We start from the raw sequence: 26829 nt of genomic DNA, 5'->3' as shown, positions 1-26829 counted from the left end.
AGCAATATAATTATTTCATAGGTTCAGTAAGAATCTGTCTTCCTTGTTAACAGGCTATTTATTAGAAACATTAGTTACACAACCGGAGGTCTTGCCTGGAATGACTTACTTGAGAATGATGTTCATTTAATTAAATCTAATCAGACACTTTAAAAAAGCTACGGTTGACTTTATGGAGCCGATGCTTATAAAGGCCTGTTGGAAAAACTAGCTTAGTATCTGACTTATGGGGCCCCCAGCCTTATAGATTAGTAAGGAAAGTCACTTTCTAGCAGACCCAGGAACTTGGAAATATATTGGAAACGTCAAGAAGAGAGGAATTCCCCAAAATGTACGGGCACTGCAGTGAGGTCTGGTGGGGAGCTCTTGGCATGGCCGCCTCGCCTCAGATATATGATGTTTATAAACTGACTCTATACTGTTAAGATTTCAATCCTCCCAAAATTGATCTACAGATTCAACACAATCCATATCAAAACTCAAGAGGATATTTTATAGATACTGACAAGTTGATTCTTTTTTTTTTTTTTTTTTTTTTTTTTGAGACAGTCTCACACTGTTGCCCAGGCTGGAGTGTAATGGCGCAATCTCGGTTCACTGCAACCTCTGCCTCCCAAGTTCAACCAATTCTCCTGCCTCAACCTCCTGAGTAGCTGGGATTACAGGCGCCCACCACCATGCCTGGCTAATTTTTGTATTTTTAGTAGAGACGGGGTTTCACCATGTCAGTCAGGTTGGTCTCGAACTCCTGACTTCGTGATCTGCCCGCCTCAGCCTCCCAAAGTGCTGGGATTACAGGCATGAGCAACCACACCTGGCCAATATTGACAAGTTGGTTTTAAAATGTATATGAAAAGGCAAAAAAGAATAACTAAAACAATGTTAAAAAAAGAAGAACAAAATTGGAGGACTCACATAACTGACTTAAAACTACAGTATGGAACAGAACAGAAATAGAAATAGACCAATACAAATAGAGACTGTTGTTTTTTGACAAAGGTACAAAGGAAATTAATAGAGAAAAAAATAGTCTTGTTAAATGGTGCTACAAAAATTGGACATGCATATGCAAAAAAAAATGAACCTTCACTCTTATCTTGAACCTTAAAAAATTAACTTAAAATAGATCATAGATCTAAGTATAAAATATAAAACTGTAAAACCTTCTAGAAGGAAACAAACATAAAAGAAAATCTCTGTGACCTCAGGTTAGGTAAAGAGTTCCGAGATGTAACACCAAAAGTATGTTTTATACGACAGAGAGATGAAAAATTGGATTCCGTCAAAATTACAAACTTTTGTTCTGCAAAAGACGCCATTAGCGAGTAAAATACAAGCCACAGATTAGAACAAATATTTGCAAATCACATATCTAACAAAGTACTTGCACTCAGAATATATAAAGAACTCTCCAAACACAACAATAAGAAAACAAACAATCCAGTAACAATTATGTGGGTCTGGATGCTATAGCAAAGAAGATATGCATATGCCAAATACCCACACGAGAAGATGCCCAGCATTAGGAGTTGCCAGGAGAATGCAAATGAAAACCAAATGAGATACTACATACCTAATAGATGGCTTTTCTTTTCTTTTTCTTTTTCTTTTTTTTTTTTGAGATGGAGTTTCGCTCTTGTTGCCCAGGCTGAAGTGCAATGATGCGATCTTGGCTCACTGCTACCTCCGCCTCCCGGGTTCAAGTGATTCTCCTGCCTCAGCCTGCCGAGTGGCTGGGATTACAGGCGTGTGCCACCATGCCCGGCTAATTTTTGTAGTTTTAGTAGAGACGGGATTTTACCATGTTGGCCAGGCTGGTCTCGAACGCCTGACCCAGGTGATCTCCACCTACTCCAGCCTCCCAAAATGCTGAGATTCCAGGCATGAGCCACCATGCCCAGCCTAGAATGGCTTTTGAAAAACCTGGCAATACTAAGTGTTGGTGAGAATATGTATCAAGGGGAACTGTAAAATGGTAAAGCTACTTTGAAAGAGTTGACAGTTTCTTATACAGTCAAACACGCACTTAGGTATTTACCCAAGAAAATGAAAACTTACGTCCATACAAGACTCACACACTAATGTTCACAGCAGCTTTATTTGTAACACCCTAAAAGTAGGAACAATCTAAATATCCTTCAGCTAGTGAATGGTTGACAAACTGTGATACATCCATTTGCTGAAATACTGTTCAGCAACCAAGAGGGAAAAACCTAAGGATAAATGCAACAACATGAGGATGAATTTCAAACGCAATACGTGACGTTAAAGAAGCCAGTCAAAGGGCAGCATGATATGGTTCCATTTTTATGGCATCATGGAAGAGGCAAATCCGTAGGGATGGAGTGTAGATCAGCGAGGCACTGGAGGTGGGGGAAGGAGTGGACCACAAAGGGCTGCACTCATGTTCTGGGGCAATAAAACCCTTCTATATTTTTATTATGGTGGGTAGTTACCTGCATGTATCTGTCAAACTCTAAGAATTGTACATCAAAAAGCATGCCTTTTACCGTATATGACTTTAAAAATAAATACAGATGGCCTCTGACATAACGATAGTTTGACACATGATTTTTTTTTTTGAGATGGGGTCTCACTGTGTTGCCCAGGCTGGAGTGCAGTGGCGCGATCTCGGCTCACTACAACCTCCGCCTCCTGGGTTCACACCATTCTCCTGCCTCAGCGTCCTGAATAGCTGGGACTACAGGTCCCCACTAGCATGCCCGGCTAATTTTTTTTAGTATTTTTAGTAGAGATGGGGTTTCACCATGTTAGCCAGGATGGTCTTGCTCTCCTGACCTCGTGATCCGCCCGCCTCAGCCTCCCAAAATGCTGGGATTACAGCATTTTGTGAGCCACTGTGCCCAGCCGACATATGATTTTTTGACTTTATGATGGTGCAAAAGTGGTACATATCAGTAAAAACTGTACTTCAAGTACCCATGCAACCATTCTGTCTTTCCACTTTTAGTACAGTATTACATGTGATATTCAACACTTTAGTATAAAATCAGCTTTGTGTCAGATGATTTTCCCAGCTGCAGGCTAATGTAAGTGTTGTGAGCACATTTAAGGTAGGCTGGGCTAAGCTATGTAATCAGCAGGTTAGGCATACTAAATGCATTTTCTACCCACGATCATCTCTAAGAGGGGAGAGCAGGCAAGCAAGCAAAGTAGCCACAAAAACTTTCTGCTTAAAACCTCTCCACAGCTCCAACTATCATGCATAGTTCCTATTTCTTTTTTTTTTGAGATGGAGACTTGTTCTGTGGCCCAGGCTAGAGTGCAATTGGCACAGTCTCGGCTCACTGCAAACTCTGCCTCCTGGGTTCAAACAATTCTCCTGCCTCAGCCTCCCAAGTAGCTGGGACTACAGGCGCATGCCACCACACCCGGCTAATTTCTGTATTTTTAATAGAGACAGGGTTTCAATATTTTGGCCGGGCTGGTCTCAAACTTCTGGCCTCGTGATCCGCCCGCCTTGGCCTCCCAAAGTGCTGGGATTACAGGCGTAAGTCACTGCACCTGGCCAATAGTTCGTATTTCTTAGTAGGGAGCTGCAGCCGGCCTGTCTCTCGCCTCACCTCTTGCAGTGCTTCTCATTTCATACTATTTCCAACTGCTGCAGACTGAAAGCATCCAATGCAGTACCCAGAACGGGGCCCAGGGCATACAGGTTCCCTGCCTTCCTACATCCTTCTGCATTGATTTATGTTAGTCGTGTCTCCCAAAGGCTTTTACCAACCTGTTCCTTACCAAGGCTAACTTGCAGGTCTTAGGCCTCAGGGAGCACCTCCTTCTGAATGGGTTCTCTGAACCATTTCCTTCCTGGCCTGCCCCTCATTATAGGTTGGGTCCTACTTTAAGCTTCCTCATCTGTGCAGTAAAGGCTTGGGGATGTTTAAACACTACAAATTCCAAAGGAAGAACTGGCCCTTGATCAGCTTCTAGGAGATCACCCTTAAGCCCTAGGAATATCCTGACTGATCAGAGTGACTTTGTGTATCTAGGGCCTTGGGCCATGCCTGATAATTCCCCCAACAATATGATTTATGGTCAGGGGTGGGTGGGGGGCTTGAACTATGCTATATTAGTTTGACCTTTGGAGGGGCTAGAGACTGAGCAACTAAGGTCAGCCTCATTGGTGCTGCCTGCCTAAATGACTGACCTCCAACAAGAACCCTGAACACCAAGGCTTGGGGAACTTATCTGGTTGGCAATATTTCATAGGTGTCACACACTGAGGCAGACTGAATGAAGCATCGTCTACGTGATTCCACAGGAGGGGACACCTGGAAGCTGGTGCCTGGGATCTTCTGGCCTCTACTCTGAGTGCCCTTTGCCTTTGCTGACTTCAGTCTGTACCCTTACACTAGAATAACTCAGAACCTCTGCTATAACCCTGTTTTTGAGCTTCAGGCAGCACGCTTAGCACACATAATGGGGCATCACTGTCTGTCTCCCTGTGCTGTGATTTCTTTAAGGGCAAGAAATGTGTATGATTCATCTACCACCTCTAGAGCCTAGCACTGTGCCTGGAACACAACAGGTGTTAAATAAACGTCTGGCTGCAGGAGAGGCCTAGCCTGTGGATGCTCCTGAGCCGCATGCATGCTGCAGAGGCCTGGGGGTGGGGGGGATGTGGAAGCAGCATGGCTTCTCCACCAAGAAGGGATCCCACGACACTGACCATGGAAAAGCAGGTGAACATGAAAACTGTCACCCCAGAAGCCCGAACTGGGAATATGGCTTGTCAGATGACACATCCAGAACAGAAATTGTGAAAGCTTCAGCTGAGTACCGGCAGTGTGGCAGCACGGCTGATGGGCTGGAGGCTCCAGGGGCCCGAGGGGAGATGAAAACAGCGGGGCAGAAAGAAGAGTCACGGAAATTCCACCCTGTCAGCTACATTTCGCGTTCGGATTCTACCTCAAAGGGAAGTCCTCTCCACAACCAGATGAACGACATTTCTGTGGAAATGCCAACACAGAGCATTTAAAATTCAAGGAGTCTTTTGAAAGCAAGGCGAGTCTAGAGGTCCTGCCTGGATTCTCTGTCTACTGCTGTGCCCTGTGAGGAAGCTGCTACCCAGTCCCAAGCACTCACTTTTCAGATTCTTGCTGGGAACTCCAAAAATGTTTAGGGACAGGCCCCACTACAAAAATCACACAAAAATCAAGCAGTGCTAAGGATCCCTGACTGGGAACTCTTAATCTTCCTTAAGAGAGAAACGCAGTTCAGTTAAACACGTGTCCTTTGTCTCAGACGTTAGAGTCAAACAGAAACACGATGTGCCACCAGTGGCGACTCAGTGGGGCACAGCCCCCAGATCAATACCCCTGACTAGAGTCATGGCATTTTAGAGGTAATTAGCAAAGAGGTCAGACCTTCACTTTTAATTTCTTTCCTTTGCAAATAGGAAAGCTGGCACCCAGGAAAAAGCCATGGTTGTTGAATGAGAACAGTAACATCAGCGAGCGTGTGAGCAGTCAGGACTATTCCGACGCACCAGCCAGACCGGCATGCTGCCCGTCCTCGCTGGCACAGACTGGCTGAAAACCCAGCAAAGGGCCCCATCATGTTACGCGCACCCGGGTCTGAAGCTCTGCTCAGACACAGCCTCACCAGGTAACCTTGGGTAAGTTACCACACCTCTGAGCCTGTTTCAAATCGAGGTTAGCAGGGAATACTGTGCCTGGCATGCAGGGAGCGCTCCAAAGGTAACTTCCCTTCTCTCCTCCCTTCAAGTCCTCCTCTTTTACCAGCCTTTTCCAACCAGAGTTCCTCATCTGAACCACATATTCAAAGAGGATTATTGGAGTGCCTGTTTCCGCAATTCCTCCCAGAGATGGGAAATAGCCAGTGCCACTGTAAAGAAGAGAGGCGAGTCTTAGGCACCACAGTTAATTCTGACCAGTAGAGAAGGACAGACAGCTTCACAGACTCAACCAGCTCTAAGGCATACACGGCAGTGTCTTTTCACACGTCGAGCATCGGTCACTGGGAATGCAGGTCCTACCAAACAAGGCAGGGAGTGGGGGCAGAGAAGATGAAGAGCTGACTTTAAATGTCTTCCTCAGCGCCTCTGTGGCTGGTTACTGACCAGCACTCCCGGGGTAGCGTGCTGCCTATGGACCTAGAGATACCCAGAGCCCATCCTCAGTGGTGCAGTGTCTGCGACGGGCACAACATTCATTTCTGGGTCTCACATCAACTCTGACAACATCACGTTGTTTTAAACCCTGCCCTGCCATTGCCAGGCAGCCCTGCACCCCTCAAAGAGCAACCTCCTAGGTCTCAGCTTTTACCCTGTCCTCCTTCCCCACCCCCTGCCCCCAACTCTCTCTCTCTCTCTCTCTCTCTCTCTCTCTCTCTCTCTCCAGATCTTCATGCAAACATCAATGTTATCTCTGAAAATCATCCAGGCTGCCTCTGTGTCCCTGGGCTGTCTAATAAACCAGGGAGTCCCTGGATCTTAGGGCTGCCTAATAAACTAGGGTCTCTTCCATTTCCATCTGTCTCACTGGTGCACTTACCCTGGGACAGAAGGAAGGAAGGAGGAGGTGTCCCCAGGAGGGCTGAGGCCTCTGGAAAGGAAGGAAAACCATCTAAGGAAAGGGGCAGGAGACTGCTGCCAGTTTGCTTCACAGGCCCCACTTAGGATATAATCTAGCTTGGGGTTCCCAAAATGGGTTCTATTTAAGCTCCAGAGCGGAGGGAAAGGATAGTTTCCAGGGAACCAGGATGTGATGGAATCAGAGCTGCAGAACAATGGAAAACTCTCAGCTGGAGGAGACATCAACAGCTGGATTATTCAACTTTTCTGAATTTCATGTGTATGTTTTGGGAGAGGGCAGATGAGTCATGGAGTGCTCAATGCGGAGGTCTGCATGTCCTTCACTTCCCTCTTCCAAACTCGCTGACTGCAAAGTCCAAACCCTGAATCTGTCATTCCAGGTGCTCTCAACCCATCCAGAGCCGACCTTGCTCTATGCCTCCCCAACAAGGCCTGTGCTCCACGTTCTGCCATCCCTATGGCCCTCTGCTCCTCTGCCTTTGATGCTCTGACCCCGACCTCAGAGTCTCATTCCACACCTAAGTGAGGCCCTGTAGCTTTCACAGGGTGCACCTCCAGCCCCATGCAGAAGCATAGTGAGTGTATAACTCCCTCATTTTCAGGCAGCAACTGTCTCCCTTGACAAACCCCACTGCAAAAGCTACCATATTTGAGAATGTTCGCAAGAAGTGAAATATAAGGAATTCTGTCAGCAAATAACCAAGGGTAGGTGATCACCATTCATAAAATCACTCTCGACTTCCTTGCTCGATTAATATTTAGGGACAAACTCTTCTCTCAACCAGTAACCCAAATTCAGCCCTCCAGGTAGATTCGGGAGCACTACAGGGAGCACACGGTCCCAGGAGACACCAGAGCAATGTCAGGTCTATAAAGCACAGTCTTGTTCAGAGGGCCCAGGACCAGCCCCCTCCGCTGGGAGCCGCAGCCCTGGGGTCAGGACCAAGCACACTCACAGCCAGGTGGCGCAATCCGTTCCACCCTCGGGCCGCGGCCCTGTTCCTTCCTCCTGGCTTTAGAGAGGCTAAGCAGCTGCCGTAGGAAAAGCCAGACAGATGCAATTGGTCAAGAACAGTTCGGGGAAAGGAACACAGCGCATCAGGCACCAAATTCTAGTCTCACCTTAATCACTCAGTTTCCCAGTTGACAATGCGCCCTGCTATGGGGGCCAACAAGGTCCCGGCTGTAACAAGTGGCCCACCAGTAGACGTGGATCAGAGAGACAGGTAGGGGGAATCAGAAGGAAACCAGGAAAAGAAAAGGAAGAGAAGGGCGAAGCAATGGGAAGGAAGGGACCAGGAGATGGAAACGACAGGCAGAAAGTGAGGGAGGAAAAGGAAAAGCAGGAGGAGGGGAGGGTCGCAAGAGCACAGACCCGGGCGCGGGAGGGCGCGCGCGGCGCGGGGGCGGCGGCGCCCTTACCGGCGGTGGCCGAGCGCAGGCTCTCCAGGCTCCAGGAGCGGGACAGGGCGCCGCGCATGCCGCCGCGGCCGCCACACACCACGCCGCTGCTGTCCGAGTCGGAGCCCGGGGACAGCCCAGCGCTGCTGCTGCTGCTAGTGCCGAGATCGCCACTCGTCTGCCCGCTGGACTCGCTGAGGCATTGCTGCGCCCGCATGCAGGCGGGCCCAAGCTCCAGCCACAGGCTCGGGGGAGGCTGGGCCGGGGGCGGCGGGGCGGCGGCCGCGGGGCTGCCGGGGGACGGGACGCGCGAGCCGGGGCCGGGGCCAGGGTCGCCGTCGGAGGGCGAGGGGCGTGCGGGCGGCCGCGCGGCGTCCTCAGCCCCATCCTCGTCGCCGCGCGGCCGCCGCTCCGGGCCCGCTGACATCATGGGGCTCCGTTAAGGAGGCTCTCGGTTGGCCCCAGGCTCGGGCTCTGCAGCCGCGGCGGCGGGGACCCTCGGCAGGCGCTGGGCGCCCGCGGCTGGGAGCGAGGCCAGACGCCCTCCAGGCAGGGCGCGGCGCGTCAGCTCGCTGCCCACTACTGGCAGCCCGGCCTGCGCGGAGCCGCGGCAGCGACCCCAGTGTGGGTCGCGGGCCCGGTCGGCACGCGCTCACGCAGGCGCGCACGCAGGTCTGGAGCGGCGGCGGCGGCGGGCGCGGGCGCGGGGCTCCGGGTCGCTCTCGGTGCCCGCAGGGCCGCGCCGCCGCCACCTGCGTCCGCAGCCTGTCAGGACAGGGCCATCCTGAGAAGGCGACGCCCAGGCGCGTCGTGGTGGCAGCAGTGGTGAGGACTGGTGGGCGCCCACTTTTTCTTTGCAAGGATTCCAGCTCGGACTGTTGGCGGCGCATCCCACGCCATCCCGGGCGAGGACGCAAGCAGGTGGCCCCGCTAGCGCCGGGCAGGGCAGACACCGGGCGGGCAGACGTGCATCGCCGGCGGGGGAGCGTGCGGCCCAGACACGCCCCTCATCTCCGCTCAGCCACGCGCCGGGTGAGCGGGAACCACCTGCCGCCTGCGACCCTCCCAACAGCCCTGGCAGGAGCGCACCCTTCCTGGGGCACACCCCGTGGTGATTAAGGGGCCGTGCAAAGTAGTCCATGCCAAACGATTTTAGAAAGCGTGTGGAAGAGTTCAGTGACTGGATTTTACAGTGCAAGAGTTCACACACACAGATGGGGGCCATGAGGCGCAGGGCAAGGAGCCAGGAGTTACAGGTTTTTCCCGGAGTGTCTGTGCGAGGTGAGGGGTGGATAGGGAAGGGCATTACTATTTCATCTGCCCCTCCCAGACACACATAGGTTCTTGTAGGTTCTTAGAGTCCACCCAGAAGCTCCACACAAGGTGACAAGAAGTCAAAATATGAAATGCAAATGCAAATTGCAGGAGGTGAAGAACTGTGGGAGGCTCGGTCTCCCTTTGGAGGTTGAGGGGCAGTCGTGAGAGCGGCTAATCAGGGCTGCTGATGGCCTTCCCCTGACTGCCCACCCCCACCATGTGCACGGCATCATAGTTCCCCCAAAGCCCTTGGGGGCGGGTTCTAATGTAAGCAGCAGAAGTATTGAGAGGGAGAGGATGAAATGAGAGGTGCATGCGTTGCTCCAGCACACCAGCTAGTATAGGGTGGGTGTTAGAAAACTGGGCATTTGGTGCTCTGCCCTCCACTGGGGTCCATTTCCTGTGGCCTATCTCCATCTGGAAGCTATATGTGCTCCAAGCTCTGTACCATAAGGGGTTCTGCAGCTTCATAGACGCTATCCCCTCTCCTTGTGAGACCTCTAGTATCTTGTCTATCTTGAGTATATGAATATCCGACCTAACAACCCAGGGGCTGGGGCAGTAGGCCCCCACAGGCCTATGTAGACCAGAAGCTCCGTACATGCTTAAGGTAATAACTGGTGTTGCTGGGTGTTTAACTGGATGGGAATTGGGAGGTGACTCAGATCATCACATCAAGGCCCCCTCCTCAGTTCCTCCAGCAAAGAGTACCTTTCCTGGTCACTTTATACCCAGCATGCAACCTTCCAGCCTCTGCTTCCATTCTTTTTTTTGAAATGGAATCTCGCTCTGTCACCAGGCTGGAGTGTAGTGGCGTGATCTCGGCTCACTGCAACCTACGACTCCCTGGTTCAAGCGATTCTTCTGCCTCAGCCTCCCAAGTAGCTGGCATTACAGGCACGTGCCACCAAGCCCAGCTAATTTTTGTATTTTTAGTAGACACGGGGCTTCACCATGTTGGCCAGGATGGTCTTGATCTCCTGACCTCGTGATCCACCCGCCTCAGCCTCCCAAAGTGCTGGGATTACAGATGTGAGCCACTGCACCCAGCCTGATTCCATTCTTTCTTGTCCTTGGGAAGAGCAGTTCTCCCACTCCTCATTTCTCATGCAGGCTCTTCTGCCTGGGGTCACCATCTGTGTCCTACAGCTGTCCTTCCAAGGTTGCAAGCTTAGCCCTGGTGGGTGGGGAGAAGTGCTGGGGCCACTGCCAGAGTCCACTACCCCTCGCAGGCCATCAGCAAGTCTTGTGCGGTCTACCTCCAAAATAAACGTCCAAGTCGTCCATTTCTCTTACTCCACTGCTACCACCGCCATACTGTGCTTGGCGACAGTGGCAGTGTCACCCACTGAGCAGCCCAAGGGAGCTCTAAAATACACATAAATCACATCTTGCTCCTCTCCTGCATCAATATCTTCAGAGGCTTCCCCTCACACTTCGTAAGACCTGGGGGATGCTGCATGTTCTGCCTGCCTGACTTCTCCTCCTCCTCCTGTCCCTCTCTGTCTCCTGCTGCCTGCACTTCTGCCACAGCCACCACCTTGCTGCTGCTCCTTCTCACCTCAGGGCCTGGCACTTACTGCCCCTTTCACCTGGGATGCTCTTGGCTTTTCATGGCTTGGCTCCTTCTTGGTCTTCAGATCTCAGTGAATGTCCCTCCTCAGTGAGGCTTCACTGATTCCTTCCGAGCACTTATTCTGTCTGTCAGTGGCTTGCTGCTTCTCCCCCGTCTGCTCCCTGCAGACCAAGTGTGCTGTGAGAGCAGAGGGGCCTTACCCACCACTGTGTCCAGGGAGTACAGTGCACCTGCTGCAGGCTCTGTGCTGGGCAAGCAGCCCCTGGAGGAACAAGGGGGCTGGACCCAACGGTCAGCTGGGAAGGAGAGGGAGGATTCTCGCTGTCTCGGGTCAGGACTTTTAGGGGCCTGAGGTGTGCTGCTAAGTGGAGGGTGCCATGCCAGTGCATAAAGATGGCTGTGGCCTGAGCAGGAGCCTGTGTGAGCCACTGTGTCAGCCAGACAGCCAAGCCCCATGCTTTTACTGAGTCCATTTCCCTTTTTAATCTTCTGGAGACCTCAGTAAATCTGAATCAGGTCTCCTGCTCCTAGGTGTCCTGTGGGTAAGGGTAGAGTGTCCCCATTTGAACTCCAGTGTGAAAAGGGGATCCGTGTTTTGTAAGACCCTGGGGGTGAGGACAGCTGAAATGAACACCATCAAAGGTGCTGGAGATCTCTGGGGACAAAGACTGGTGCAGAGAGACTTAGCTGCCTTCACCAGGGGAAGATTCCATCCCCAGAAAGCTTACAGACCCACTTCTGGTACTAGTAAAAGAGATGGGTGATCCCTTTACCGTCACCTGGTAGGTTTATAATCATAAATAATCATTTAGGTTCATTTACATACATTGTTCATATACAGTCATGTGTTGTTGAACAAGGATATGTTCTGAGAAATGTGTTAGGTGATTTTCTTGTGCGACCATCATAGAGCATAACTACACAGCCGAAATGTACAGCCTACTGCACACCTAGGGTATCTGGTAGAGCCTATTGCTCCTAGGCTGCAAACCTGTACAGCAGGTTACTATAGTGAATACTGTAGGGTGGTAACACAATGCTAAGTATTCTTGTATCTAAAAAATCAAAACATAGGAAAGGCACAGTAAACATACGTGTAAAATATTAACATAGTAATGGTACACTTGTATAAGGGACTTAACGTGAATACAGCTTGCAGGACTGGAATTTGTTCTATAAAGTTTATAAAGTCTACATAGTGTACTTCACATTCACTCATCACCTAGTGATTTTTTTTAGCTCCATTATAATCTTAGGGGACCATCATTGTATATATGCAATCTGTAATTGACCAAAATGCTGTTATATGGCACATGACTGTATATATATTATGTGTATATGTATGCAATGTGTGTGAGTATGTATATACAAATTAATAATGCAGTGTCTTTATCAGAAAGGTCAGCACAGAAGGTTCAGTGTTTTTTGAGGCTGGCTTGATGATGTGAAGATGGTCAACGAAATTCTACTCTACATGTAAAAACAGAAACAGAATGGGATCAAAGTTTATCTAAGTCTACAGACAGCCTTCTTCCCTGTCTCTCCTAATTAACCCTGCACTTCAGTTTCCACGATAGTGCTGGATGGAAAGAAGCCCAAGGCCACAGTGATGTGGGTTCAGTTCTGTCTCTTACTAGTTGTGACCTTGGGCAAATTACTTAATCTTCCTGTGTCTTCTCTCCTCATCCACAAATAGGAATACTGACAACTACTTCTGCAGGATTATTGTGAGGATTAAGTGAATGATGTGTAGATAGGCAGCCGCACCTAGCAATGTCTGAAATATTAGCTGGCATTTATTAAGCATATACCAGATGTGAGGTACGTTGCATATACTATTTAATCTCTACAACTTTATCTGATAGCTTTTATTTTAGCCCCATTTTGCCACTGAAATTAACTGAGGCTCAGAATAATCCAAGGTTATACACCCGGGAAGTGGTGGAACTGGTTCCAGTGCTCGCCACTCATGCTTTGAACCACTGTGCAACCATTAATTCCCCTTCTCCCCATTCAGAGGATTCCCCAGACACTTTGTGTTGGAATACCATCAATGTCCTTGGCAAATAACACTGTAAACCTTCTATATGCAGAACATCATGCTAGCCGCTGGGGATATAAGAAGGAAGGGATTTAAGAAATGTATCTAGGCTGCTTGGGCGCGGTGGCTCACACCTGTAATCCCAGCACTTTGGGAGGCTGCAGTGGGCGGATCACAAGGTCAGGAGATGGAGACCATCATGGCTAACACGGTGAAACCCTGTCTCTACTAAAAATACAAAAAATTAGCTGGGCAAGGTGATGGGTGCCTGTAGTCCCAGCTACTTGGGAGGTTGAGGCAGGAGAATGGCGTGAACCCAGGAGGTGGAGCTTGCAGTGAACCGAGATCGCGCCACTGCACTCCAGCCTGGGTGACAGAGCGAGGCTCTGTCTCAAAAAAAAAGAAATGTATCTAGGCCAGGCGCAGTGGCTCATGCCTGTAATCCTAGCACTTTAGGAGGCCGAGGTAGGTGGATCACCTGAGGTCAGAAGTTGGAGACCAGCCTGGCCAACATGGAGAAACCCCGTCTCTACTAAAAATACAAAAATTAGCCTGGCTTGCTGGCGTGTGCCTGTAATCCCAGATACTCAGGAGGCTGAGGCAGGAGAATCACTTGAACTTGGGAGGCGGAGGTTGCAGTGAGCCAAGATCATGCCACTGTACTCCAGCCTGGACAACAGAGTAAGACCTCATCTCAAAAAAAACAAAAAAAAAAAAACAAAAAAAAAAACGTATCTAGATATGCCATGAGCACAGTCATTCAACCTCTCTCTAAGACTCTCACTGAAATGACCAATACTAGAGAAAATGAGATTGACTTTTGCAGGACAGTGAGAGGAACTCCACTGACCTGCTCCTCAGTGAAACTGGTGAACGCTGTTTTAAAAACAACCATTTAGAACATCTGAAATGGTCCTGAAGAGTAAACAGCAAATAAAGAAACATTATTCAAGTCCGGGCATGGTGCCTCATGCCTGTAACCCCAGCACTTTGAGAGGCCGAGTTGGGCAGATCACTTGAGGTCAGGAATTCAAGACCAGCCTGGGCAACATGGTGAAATCCCGTCTCTACTAAAAATACAAAAATTAGCCAGGCATGGTGGTGCATGCCTGTAATCCCAGCTACTTGGGAGGTTGAGGTGGGAGAATTGCTCGGACCAGGAGGGCAGAAGTTGCAGTGAGCTGAGATGGTGCCACTACACTCTAGCCTGGGCAACGGAGCAACACTCTGTTGCCTCCCCCAGCCTCCCCAGCAAAAAAAAGAAAAAAAGAAAAAAAAAAGAAACATCCCTTCAAGAAAATCAATGACAATTCAGTAAGAAAGGTGAGAATCTGTAGGGTTTTAACCAAGATCGTTCCCCTCTCCCCCTTTACAGCTCAGTGAGGCAGAGACTCCACTCCACACTACAGCCAACAACACAGGGCTCCTTCTCCCCCCACCTCTCAGCCAGGGATCTTTCTTCCCTGGAAGAGGAGGACAGTGGCATTTCTCATCCTGCCCCCAGCCACCTGTTGCTGAGGCTCAGTCAGGAAGCCACCTGTTACTGGTGAGAGTGCTGAGCCGGGGTGACTTCCTTCTTTGGCAAGCTGAGAATAAGGCTTGGAAAGCCTTTCCCCCTACTTCTAAGGTGGTACTTCCATGCCAGGAGAGGCCAGCTGAGACGGCCTTAGGCTACTGCTCTCCCTCCCCAAGGGCTCCGCAGAGCTTGCCATTGTCCCTACCCCAGAGCTCTGGCTCAAAGATTTTGCTTGGGGGAAGCAGGTTGTAAAACAGATAGCTCCTGATCTCTTCCTAAAGGAACTGGGCTCAGTTTGTAGCAGAGCATGGAGAAGCTGGAACCTAAAGGTGCTTTCAAGAACAGTGGAGGTTGCAATGAAAGGAAATGAGGGGAAATCTGTGGTTCTAATGGAGATATAGCCTGGACCCCACTAGTTTGTATGAGAGGACAGAGAATAAGGTAGCTGGGAGGAGCCCTTCTAGGATCAGAAGAAATACCAAACACTGACCTCAGAAAGTGATGCTTTCTGAGGTGTGCCAGAATTTGAGAGCTTGTAAAGCAATTTATGCCCCAGGACAATATTGAAAATAACAGAGCAATCAGCAGCCAATGAGTGGAGCTTAACAGTGTGGTGTGGTCAGAGAAATATAGAAGACAGCCCTAGGAAAGCCACCGTCATCCATGAGTGACTGTAGGCATACCCAGCGCTAGATCTCCTTTAGGAGCAACATCAGAAGGTTAACCCCATGGGAAGGGAAATAGACTTCACTAAAATAAAACAGTTCATCTAGTTAGTAAATAAGCAAATAACAATAGCAAACCTAGTGGGGAAGTGGTTCTCAGACTGGCTATAATATTATCTAAAACGTCAAGTTTCCAACCAAAAATTATGACATATGCAAAGGAACAGGAAAGTCTGACCCATACAATGGGGAAAAAACCAGGTAATAGAAACTGCCTGTGAGAATGACTACATATCAGATTTATCAAGTCCAAAGTAGTAATTATAAACATGTTCACAGAACTAAAGGAAACATGATTAAAAGACAAAAGATGTGATGACAATGTCTCATCAAACAGAGAATATCAGTGAACATATTCAAAGTTTTAAAAGAAATTCTGGAGTTGAAAAGTACAATAACTGAAATAGAAAGTTCACTGGAAGGGCTCAACAGCAGGTTTGAACAGATGGAAGAAATAATTAGCAAACTTGAAGATAGATCGATAGATATTACACAAGCCAAAGAAGAGAGGGAAATCCATGAAAAAAATGAACAAAGCCTCAGAGAAGTGTAGGACGCCATTAAGTGCACCAACATATGTGTAATGGGAATACCAGAAAGAGAGAAAGGAGAAGGGGAAAATATTCAAAGAAACAATGGCTAAAACTTTCCAAATGTATTGAAAAACAATAACCTACACACCCAGGAAACTCAGTTATTTCCAAGTAAAATAATTCCAGAGATCCAGAAAGACACATCGTAGTAAAAATGCTAAAAGTAAAAGACAAGGGGGAATATATCCTAAAAGCCACAAGAGAATAGCAGCAAACAACATATAACTTATCAATCCTTCTTCAATATGATTAACAGTTGATTTCTTAGCAGAAACTCTAGAAGCCAGAAGACAGTGGGATAGTTTTGTTAAATGTGCTAAAAGAATTTTTAAATATTTATTTATTTATTTAAATTATACTTTTAAGTTCTAAGGTACATGTGCACAACGTGCAGGTTTGTTACATAGGTATATATGTGCCATGCTGGTGTGCTGCACCCATTAACTCATCATTTACATTAGGTATTTCTCCTAATGCTATCTCTCCCCCTGCCCCCCCACCCCATGACAGGCCTCCCTGTGTGATGTTCCCTGCCCTGTGTCCCAGTGTTCTCATTGTTCACTTCCCACCTATGAGTGAGAACATGCAGTGTTTGGTTTTCTGTCCTTATGACAGTTTACTCAGAATGATGGTTTCCAGCTTCATCCATGACCCTGCAAAGGACATGAACTAATCCTTTTTTATGGCTTCATAGTATTCCATGATGTATATGTGCCACATTTTCTTTTCTTTTTTTTTTTTTTTTTTAATTTATTTATTATTATTAAACTTCAAGTTGTAGGGTACATGTGCACAACGTGCAGGTTTGCTACATATGTATACTTGTGCCATGTTGGTGTGCTGCACCCATCAACTCGTCATTTACATCAGGTATAACTCCCAATGCAATCCCTCCCCCCTCCCCCCTCCCCATGATAGGCCCCGGTGTGTGATGTTCCCCTTCCCGAGTCCAAGTGATCTCATTGTTCAGTTCCCACCTACGAGTGAGAACATGCGGTGTTTGATTTTCTGTTCTTGTGATAGTTTGCTAAGAATGATGGATTCCAGCTGCATCCATGTCCCTACAAAGGACACAAACTCATCCTTTTTTATGGCTGCATAGTATTCCATGGTGTATATGTGCCACATTTTCTTAATCCAATCTGTCACTGATGGACATTTGGGTTGATTCCAAGTCTTTGCTATTGTGAATAGTGCTGCAATAAACATACGTGTGCATGTGTCCTTATAGCAGCATAATTTATAATCCTTTGGGTATATACCCAGTAATGGGATGGCTGGGTCATATGGTACATCTAGTTCTAGATCCTTGAGGAATCGCCATACTGTTTTCCATAATGGTTGAACTAGTTTACACTCCCACCAACAGTGTAAAAGTGTTCCTATTTCTCCACATCCTCTCCAGCACCTGTTGTTTCCTGACTTTTTAATGATCGCCATTCTAACTGGTGTGAGATGGTATCTCATTGTGGTTTTGATTTGCATTTCTCTGATGGCCAGTGATGATGAGCATTTTTTCATGTGTCTGTTGGCTGTATGAATGTCTTCTTTTGAGAAATGTCTGTTCATATCCTTTGCCCACTTTTGGATGGGGTTGTTTGTTTTTTTCTTGTAAATTTGTTTGAGTTCTTTGTAGGTTCTGGATATTAGCCCTTTGTCAGATGAGTAGATTGCAAAAATTTTCTCCCATTCTGTAGGTTGCCTGCTCACTCTGATGGTAGTTTCTTTTGCTGTGCAGAAGCTCTTTAGTTTGATGAGATCCCATTTGTCAATTTTGGCTTTTGCTGCCGTTGCTTTTGGTGTTTTAGACATGAAGTCTTTGCCCATGCCTATGTCCTGAATGGTACTACCTAGGTTTTCCTCTAGGATTTTTATGGTATTAGGTCTAACATTTAAGTCTCTAATCCATCTTGAAGTAATTTTCGTATAAGGAGTAAGGAAAGGATCCAGTTTCAGCTTTCTACTTATGGCTAGCCAGTTTTCCCAGCACCATTTATTAAATAGGGAATCCTTTCCCCATTTCTTGTTTCTCTCAGGTTTGTCAAAGATCAGATGGCTGTAGATGTGTGGTATTATTTCTGAGGACTCTGTTCTGTTCCATTGGTCTATATCTCTGTTTTGGTACCAGTACCATGCTGTTTTGGTTACTGTAGCCTTGTAGTATAGTTTGAAGTCAGGTAGCGTGATGCCTCCAGCTTTGTTCTTTTGACTTAGGATTGTCTTGGAGATGCGGGCTCTTTTTTGGTTCCATATGAACTTTAAAGCAGTTTTTTCCAATTCTGTGAAGAAGCTCATTGGTAGCTTGATGGGGATGGCATTGAATCTATAAATTACCTTGGGCAGTATGGCCATTTTCACGATATTGATTCTTCCTATCCATGAGCATGGTATGTTCTTCCATTTGTTTGTGTCGTCTTTTATTTCACTGAGCAGTGGTTTGTAGTTCTCCTTGAAGAGGTCCTTTACATCCCTTGGAAGTTGGATTCCTAGGTATTTTATTCTCTTTGAAGCAATTGTGAATGGAAGTTCATTCCTGATTTGGCTCTCTGTTTGACTGTCACTGGTGTATAAGAATGCTTGTGATTTTTGCACATTAATTTTGTATCCTGAGACTTTGCTGAAGTTGCTTATCAGCTTAAGGAGATTTTGGGCTGAGACAATGGGGTTTTCTAAATATACAATCATGTCGTCTGCAAACAGGGACAATTTGACTTCTTCTTTTCCTAACTGAATCCCCTTGATTTCTTTCTCTTGCCTGATTGCCCTAGCCAGAACTTCCAACACTATGTTGAATAGGAGTGGTGAGAGAGGGCATCCCTGTCTTGTGCCAGTTTTCAAAGGGAATTTTTCCAGTTTTTGCCCATTCAGTATGATATTGGCTGTGGGTTTGTCATAAATAGCTCTTATTATTTTGAGGTACGTTCCGTCAATACCGAATTTATTGAGCGTTTTTAGCATGAAGGGCTGTTGAATTTTGTCAAAAGCCTTTTCTGCATCTATTGAGATAATCATGTGGTTCTTGTCTTTGGTTCTGTTTATATGCTGGATTATGTTTATTGATTTGCGAATGTTGAACCAGCCTTGCATCCCAGGGATGAAGCCCACTTGATCATGGTGGATAAGCTTTTTGATGTGCTGCTGAATCCGGTTTGCCAGTATTTTATTGAGGATTTTTGCATCGATGTTCATCAGGGATATTGGTCTAAAATTCTCTTTTTTTGTTGTGTCTCTGCCAGGCTTTGGTATCAGGATGATGTTGGCCTCATAAAATGAGTTAGGGAGGATTCCCTCTTTTTCTATTGATTGGAATAGTTTCAGAAGGAATGGTACCAGCTCCTCCTTGTACCTCTGGTAGAATTCAGCTGTGAATCCATCTGGTCCTGGACTTTTTTTGGTTGGTAGGCTATTAATTATTGCTTCAATTTCAGAGCCTACTATTGGTCTATTCAGGGATTCAACTTCTTCCTGGTTTAGTCTTGGAAGAGTGCAAGTGTCCAGGAAATTATCCATTTCTTCTAGATTTTCCAGTTTATTTGCGTAGAGGTGTTTATAGTATTCTCTGATGGTAGTTTGTATTTCTGTGGGGTCGGTGGTGATATCTCCTTTATCATTTTTAATTGCGTCGATTTGATTCTTCTCTCTTTTCTTCTTTATTAGTCTTGCTAGCGGTCTGTCAATTTTGTTGATCTTTTCAAAAAACCAACTCCTGGATTCATTGATTTTTTGGAGGGTTTTTTGTGTCTCTATCTCCTTCAGTTCTGCTCTGATCTTAGTTATTTCTTGCCTTCTGTTAGCTTTCGAATGTGTTTGCTCTTGCTTCTCTAGTTCTTTTAATTGCGATGTTAGAGTGTCAATTTTAGATCTTTCCTGCTTTCTCTTGTGGGCATTTAGTGCTATAAATTTCCCTCTACACACTGCTTTAAATGTGTCCCAGAGATTCTGGTATGTTGTATCTTTGTTCTCATTGGTTTCAAAGAACATCTTTATTTCTGCCTTCATTTCGTTATGTACCCAGTAGTCATTCAGGAGCAGGTTGTTCAGTTTCCATGTAGTTGAGCGGTTTTGATTGAGTTTCTTAGTCCTGAGTTCTAGTTTGATTGCACTGTGGTCTGAGAGACAGTTTGTTATAATTTCTGTTCTTGTACATTTGCTGAGGAGTGCTTTACTTCCAATTACGTGGTCAATTTTGGAGTAAGTACGATGTGGTGCTGAGAAGACTGTATATTCTGTTGATTTGGGGTGGAGAGTTCTATAGATGTCTATTAGGTCTGCTTGCTGCAGAGATGAGTTCAATTCCTGGATATCCTTGTTAACTTTCTGTCTCGTTGATCTGTCTAATGTTGACAGTGGAGTGTTGAAGTCTCCCATGATTATTGTATGGGAGTCTAAGTCTCTTTGTAAGTCTCTAAGGACTTGCTTTATGAATCTGGGTGCTCCTGTATTGGGTGCATATATATTTAGGATAGTTAGCTCTTCCTGTTGAATTGATCCCTTTACCATTATGTAATGGCCTTCTTTGTCTCTTTTGATCTTTGATGGTTTAAAGTCTGTTTTATCAGAGACTAGTATTGCAACCCCCGCTTTTTTTTGTTCTCCATTTGCTTGGTAAATCTTCCTCCATCCCTTTATTTTGAGCCTATGTATGTCTCTGCGTGTGAGATGGGTCTCCTGAATACAGCAGACTGATGGGTCTTGACTCTTTATCCAGTTTGCCAGTCTGTGTCTTTTAATTGGAGCATTTAGTCCATTTACATTTAAGGTTAAGATTGTTATGTGTGAACTTGATCCTGCCATTATGATATTAACTGGTTATTTTGCTCGTTAGTTGATGCAGTTTCTTCCTAGCCTTGATGGTCTTTACATTTTGGCATGTTTTTGCAATGGCTGGTACCGGTTGTTCCTTTCCATGTTTAGTGCTTCCTTCAGGGTCTCTTGTAAGGCAGGCCTAGTGGTGACAAAATCTCTAAGCATTTGCTTATCTGTAAAGGATTTTATTTCTCCTTCACTTATGAAACTTAGTTTGGCTGGATATAAAATTCTGGGTTTAAAATTCTTTTCTTTAAGAATGTTGAATATTGGCCCCCACTCTCTTCTGGCTTGAAGAGTTTCTGCCGAGAGATCTGCTGTTAGTCTGATGGGCTTCCCTTTGTGGGTAACCCGACCTTTCTCTCTGGCTGCCCTTAAGATTTTTTCCTTCATTTCAACTTTGGTGAATCTGGCAATTATGTGTCTTGGAGTTGCTCTTCTCGAGGAGTATCTTTGTGGCGTTCTCTGTATTTCCTGGATTTGAATGTTGGCCTGCCCTACTAGGTTGGGGAAGTTCTCCTGGATGATATCCTGAAGAGTGTTTTCCAACTTGGTTCCATTTTCCCCCTCACTTTCAGGCACCCCAATCAGACGTAGATTTGGTCTTTTTACATAATCCCATACTTCTTGCAGGCTTTGTTCATTTCTTTTTCTTCTTTTTTCTTTTGGTTTCTCTTCTCGCTTCATTTCATTCATTTGATCCTCCATCGCTGACATTCTTTCTTCCAGTTGATCGAGACGGTTACTGAAGCTTGTGCATTTGTCACGTATTTCTCGTGCCATGGTTTTCGTCTCTTTCATTTCGTTTGTGAGCTTCTCTGCATTAATTACTCTAGCCATCAATTCTTCCACTTTTTTTTCAAGATTTTTAGTTTCTTTGCGCTGGGTATGTAATTCCTCCTTTAGCTCTGAGAAATTTGATGGACTGAAGCCTTCTTCTCTCATCTCGTCGAAGTCATTCTCCGTCCAGCTTTGATCCGTTGCTGGCGATGAGCTGCGCTCCTTTGCCGGGGGAGATGCGCTCTTATTTTTTGAATTTCCAGCTTTTCTGCCCTGCTTTTTCCCCATCTTTGTGGTTTTATCTGCCTCTGGTCTTTGATGATGGTGATGTACTGATGGGGTTTTGGTGTAGGTGTCCTTCCTGTTTGATAGCTTTCCTTCTAACAGTCAGGATCCTCAGCTGTAGGTTGTAGCTGTAGGAGATTGCTTGAGGTCCACTCCAGACCCTGTTTGCCTGGGTATCAGCAGCAGAGGCTGCAGAAGATAGAATATTTCTGAACAGCGAGTGTACCTGTCTGATTCTTGCTTTGGAATCTTCCTCTCAGGGGTGTACTCCACCCTGTGAGGTGTGGGGTGTCAGACTGCCCCTAGTGGGGGATGTCTCCCAGTTAGGCTACTCAGGGGTCAGGGACCCACTTGAGCAGGGAGTCTGTCCCTTCTCAGATCTCAACCTCCGTGTTGGGAGATCCACTGCTCTCTTCAAAGCTGTCAGACAGAGTCCTTTGCGTCTGCAGAGCTGCTGCGTTTGTTATTATTTACTGTGCCCTGTCCCCAGAGGTGGAGTCTACAGAGACAGGCAGGTTTCCTTGAGCTGCTGTGAGCTCCACCCAGTTCAAGCTTCCCAGCAGCTTTGTTTACCTACTTAAGCCTCAGCAATGGCGGGCGCCCCTCCCCCAGCCTCACTGCTGCCTTGCTGGTAGATCACAGACTGCTGTGCTAGCAATGAGGGAGGCTCCGTGGGTGTATGTGCCACATTTTCTTAATCCAGTCTATCATTGATGGACATTTGGGTCAGTTCCAAGTGTTTGCTATTGTGAATAGTGCTGCAAAAAATATACATGTGCATGTGTCTTTATAGTAGCATGATTTATAATCTTTTGGGTATATACCCCATAATGGGATAACTGGGTCAAATGGTATTTCTCATTCTAGGTCCTTGAGGAATCGCCATACTGTCTTCCACAATAGTTGAACTGGTTTACACTCCCACTAATAGTTTAACAGTGTTCCTGTTTCCTCACATGCTCTCCAGCATCTGTTGTTTCCTGACTTTTTAATGATCACCATTCTAACTGGTGTGAGATGGTACCTCATTGTGGTTTTGATTTGCATTTCTCTGATGATCAGTGATGATGAGCATTTTTTCATATGTCTGTTGGCTCCATAAATGTCTTCTTTTGAGAAGTGTTTGTTCATATCCTTTGCCCACTTTTTGATGTTTTTTTTTTTTTTCTTGTAAATTTGTTTAAGTTCTTTGTAGGTTCTGGATATTAGCTCTTTGTCCGATGGATAGATTGCAAAAATTTTCTCCCATTCTGTAGGTTGCCTGTTCACTCTAATAGTAGTTTCTTTTGCTGTGCAGAAGCTCTTGAGTTTAATTAGATCCCATTTGTCTATTTTGGCTTTTGTTTGCTTTTGGTGTTTTAGTCATGAAGTCCTTGCCCACGCCTATGTCCTGAATGGTATTGCCTAGGTTTTCTTCTAGGGCTTTTATGGTTTTAGGTCTAATATTTAAGTTTTAATCCACTTTGAATTAATTCTTGTATAAAGTGTAAGGAAAGGATCTAGTTTCAGCTTTCTACATATGGCTAGCCAGTTTTCCCAACACCATTTATTAAATAGGGAATCCTTTCCCCATTTCTTGTTTTTGTCAGGTTTGTCAAAGATCAGATGGTTGTAGATGTGTGGTGTTACTTCCGAGGCCTCTGTTCTGTTCCGTTGGTTTATATCTGTTTTGGTTCCAGTACCATGCTGTTTCGGTTACTGTAGCCTTGTAGTATAGTTTGAAGTCAGGTAGCATGATGCCTCCAGCTTTGTTCTTTTTGCTTAGGATTGTCTTGGCAATGCAGGCTCTTTTTTGGTTCCACATGAACTTTAAAGTAGTTTTTTCCAATTCTGTGAAGAAAGTCATTGATAGCTTGATGGGGATGGCATTGAATCTATAAATTACCTTGGGCAGCATGGCCATTTTCATGATATTGATTCTTCCTATCCATGAGCATGGTATGTTCTTCCATTTGTTTGTGTCCTCTTTTATTCCATTGAGCAGTGGTTTGTAGTTCTCCTTGAAGAGGTCCTTTACATCCCTTGGAAGTTGGATTCCTAGAAATTTTATTCTCTTTGAAGTAATTGTGAATGGGAGTTCAGTCATGATTTGGCTGTTTGTCTGTTACTGGTGTATAGGAATGCTTGTGATTTTTGCACATTGATTTTGTATCCTGAGACTTTGCTGAAGTTGCTTATCAGCTTACGGAGATTTTGGGCTGAGATGATAGGGTTTTCTAAATATACAGTCATGTCATTTGCAAACAGGGACAATTTGACTTCCTCTTTTTCAAATCGAATACCCTTTATTTCTTTCTCTTGCCTGATTGTCCTAGCCAGAACTTCCAACACTATGTTGAATAGGAGTGGTGAGAGAGGACATCCCTCTCTTGTGCCAGTTTTCAAAGGGAATGCTTCCAGTCTTTGCCCATTTAGTATGATATTGGCTATGAGTTTGTCATAAATAGCTCTTATTATTTTGCAATACGTTCCATCAATACCTAGTTTATTGAGGGTTTTTAGCATGAAGGGCTGCTGAATTTTGTCAAAGGCCTGCTACAAGGATTTTTTAAAAAGAAATCTTGACAACTAAGAATCCTTTATGCAGAAAGCTAACCTTTCAAAAATGAAGACTAAATAAGGATTTTCCCAGATAAACAAACTGAGAAAATTTGTTGCTAGTAGACCTAACTTATAAGAAATACTAAAGGGAGTTCTTTAGACTGAAAGCAAGTGACCCCAGATGATAATGTAAATCCACATGAATACAAAAAGGGTACTAGAAAAGGTAATTATGTAATTATAAAAAACACTATTCTTATTTTCTCCTTTCTTCTCTTAAGCAATTGTATAAAATAATATGTGTATAATGTATTATTGAGCATATAATATAAAAATGTAATATATGTCAATAACAGCATAAAGGAGATAGATGAGAGAAAAGCTGTGATAGGCTAAGAAAATGGTGACATATGGTAATCATTTTACTAATGCGCTTCTGGCTTTATGACATTGATAGGCATAATATGCATAACAATCATACCACACAAAAAGGGGGAAGGGAATAGAGCTATAAAGGTGTAGTAGTTCTATATATTACTGGAATTAAGTTAGCATAAATCTGAAGTTGATGCTGGTAAGTTATATATATACATGAAATGCTAAAGCTACCACTAAAAACAAACCTTAAAAAATATAGCGAAAGAATCATTAATAAAATTAAAATACTACATTACAGAATATTCACTCAGTGAAAAAGAAAACAGTAAAGAAGGAATAGAGCAATCAAAAGATGAGACAGAGAAAACAAGAAGTGAAGACATGCCATGAACTTGTGCCCCTAGAAGATGGCAAATTTAATCAATAAATGTTATGTATTCTGACTGCTCCACCAACCATCTATTCCTCTCTCTCTCTCCCTCTCCTTGGGCTTCCCTATTCATGAGACACAATATGGAAATTAGGCCAGTTAATAACCCAGTAATGGCCTTTAAGTTTTCAAGAGTCACATATCTCTAAATCAAAAGCTAGAAATGATTCAGCTTAGTAAGGAAGGCATGTCAAAGCCAAGATGGCCCAGAAGCTAGGCCTCTCAAGCCAAACAGTTACCCAAGTCCTGAAAGTGAAGGAGAAGTTCTTGTAGGAAATTAAAAGTGCTGCTCCAGTTAGCACATGAATGAGAAAGTGAAACAGCCTTTTTGCAATAGGAAGAAAGTTTTCGTGGTCTAGATAGAAGATCAAAAAGGAGCCACAACACTCCTTTAAGCCAAGGCCTAATCCAGAGCAAGGCCCTGACTAATTTCAACTGTATGAAGGCTGAGGGAAGTGAGGACGCCGTAAAAGAAAAGTCTAAACCTAGCAGAGGTTGGTTCCTGAGATTTAAGAAGCCGTCTCCATAGCACAGAAGTGCAAGGTAGCAGAAGTAATCCAATTGCTCATCAACGGATGAATAAATAAGCAAACTGTGGTGTATCCATACAATGGATTATTTAACCATAGAAAGAAATGAAGTACTGAAGTACATGTGACATGTGGATGAACCTTGAAAACATTATTATAAGTGAAAGAAGCCAGTCACAAGACCAGTTCCTACATGATTCCACCCATACACAAATCCAGGGTAGGGAATTTATAGGGACAGGAAGTAGATAAGCGGTTCCTTAGGGTGGTGGTGTGGGGTAACAGCTAAAGGTACAGAGCTTATTATAAGGTGCTAACAATGTTCTAAAATGGACTGTGGTGATGACCGCACGTATCTGTGAATATCCTGCCGCCGAACTGTATGTGACTATAGCTCAACAAAGCTGTTTTAAAACTAGAAAGCATCCTTTACTAGTACTAGAGACTGATGAAGGGTGTTAGCCACAAGATACAACAAAGTGGTTTGAAGAAAGAGGTGACCGACAGCTTGTAAAATAACCACACCACCAGGTATTCCTGGTAAAACCCAGCCCACCCTTGCAAAGCCACAGGCACGGACTCTGGAGGCACCAGGGACTCTCAGAGTTGCACCTGGCCCTGCCGGCTCCACTGAGAGAGGTGCGGGTGTGGTGGGGATTTATCTTGGGCACCGACTTGCCAGGGAGAGGTGGCCTGCTCCCACATCAGGCTGATTCTTAGCCACCCTTCCAAACGTGGAGAAGAAATTCTAGTGAGGGGGAAGAGCTCCCTACCAGGACAGCGGACAGCTCCCCACAAGCCTTTAGGCGCTGACTCACGGCATTCATCACAAGAAAGCCTTGCCTTCCTCATCCCACTTCCGCTGTGTTTGAAGGATGTTAACGGGAACCGATGATCATCTCTGAAAGAACGTCACTTCCAGTGCTACTTAACAACACACCGCTGCTGGGGGAGGACTGCTGTCCACACAGATGAGCAAATAAAGAAATTTCACCTATTAATAAAAAACCTCAAAAGAGACCAGGCACGGTGGCTCACACCTGTAATTCCAGCACTTTGGGAAACTGAGGCGGGCAGATCACCTGAGGTCAGGAGTTTGAGACCAGCCTGGCCAACATGGCAAAACTCCATCTCTACTAAAAATACAATTATCTGGGCATGGTGGTGGGCACCTGTAATCCCAGCTACTTGGGGGCTGAGGCAGGAATTGCTTGAACCCGGGAAGCGGAGGTTGCAGTGAGCCGAGATCGATCATGCCACTGCACTCCAGCCTGGGTGATGGAGTGAGACTCCATCAAAAAACAAACAAACCTCAAAAGAAGAGCAGATGAAT

The 26829-nt window shown here is 45.6% G+C and overlaps 1 protein-coding gene across 5 annotated transcripts in view; it reads right to left on the bottom strand.

The window, feature by feature from the left end:
• Window positions 1-26829, bottom strand: part of ARHGEF4 (Rho guanine nucleotide exchange factor 4) — a 209577-nt gene that overhangs the window by 75025 nt on the left and 107723 nt on the right. Inside the window, exon 1 of one of the 5 annotated variants that reach the window (XM_037986348.2) lies at window positions 8000-8622. The exons of 3 other annotated variants lie outside the window; for them this stretch is intronic. In XM_037986348.2, the coding sequence (XP_037842276.1) occupies window positions 8000-8365 (366 nt within the window). In that variant the 5' untranslated portion in view covers window positions 8366-8622. Of the gene's footprint in view, window positions 1-7999; window positions 8623-26829 lie in introns of those variants that run through there. One more of the 5 variants, XM_037986346.2, reaches the window with a different exon arrangement.

This window comes from Chlorocebus sabaeus, chromosome 10 (assembly GCF_047675955.1).
Source record: "Chlorocebus sabaeus isolate Y175 chromosome 10, mChlSab1.0.hap1, whole genome shotgun sequence".
Lineage (NCBI taxonomy): Eukaryota > Metazoa > Chordata > Mammalia > Primates > Cercopithecidae > Chlorocebus > Chlorocebus sabaeus.
Note: the sequence above shows the minus strand (reverse complement) of the source record. Positions and strands in the feature narration are given on the sequence as shown.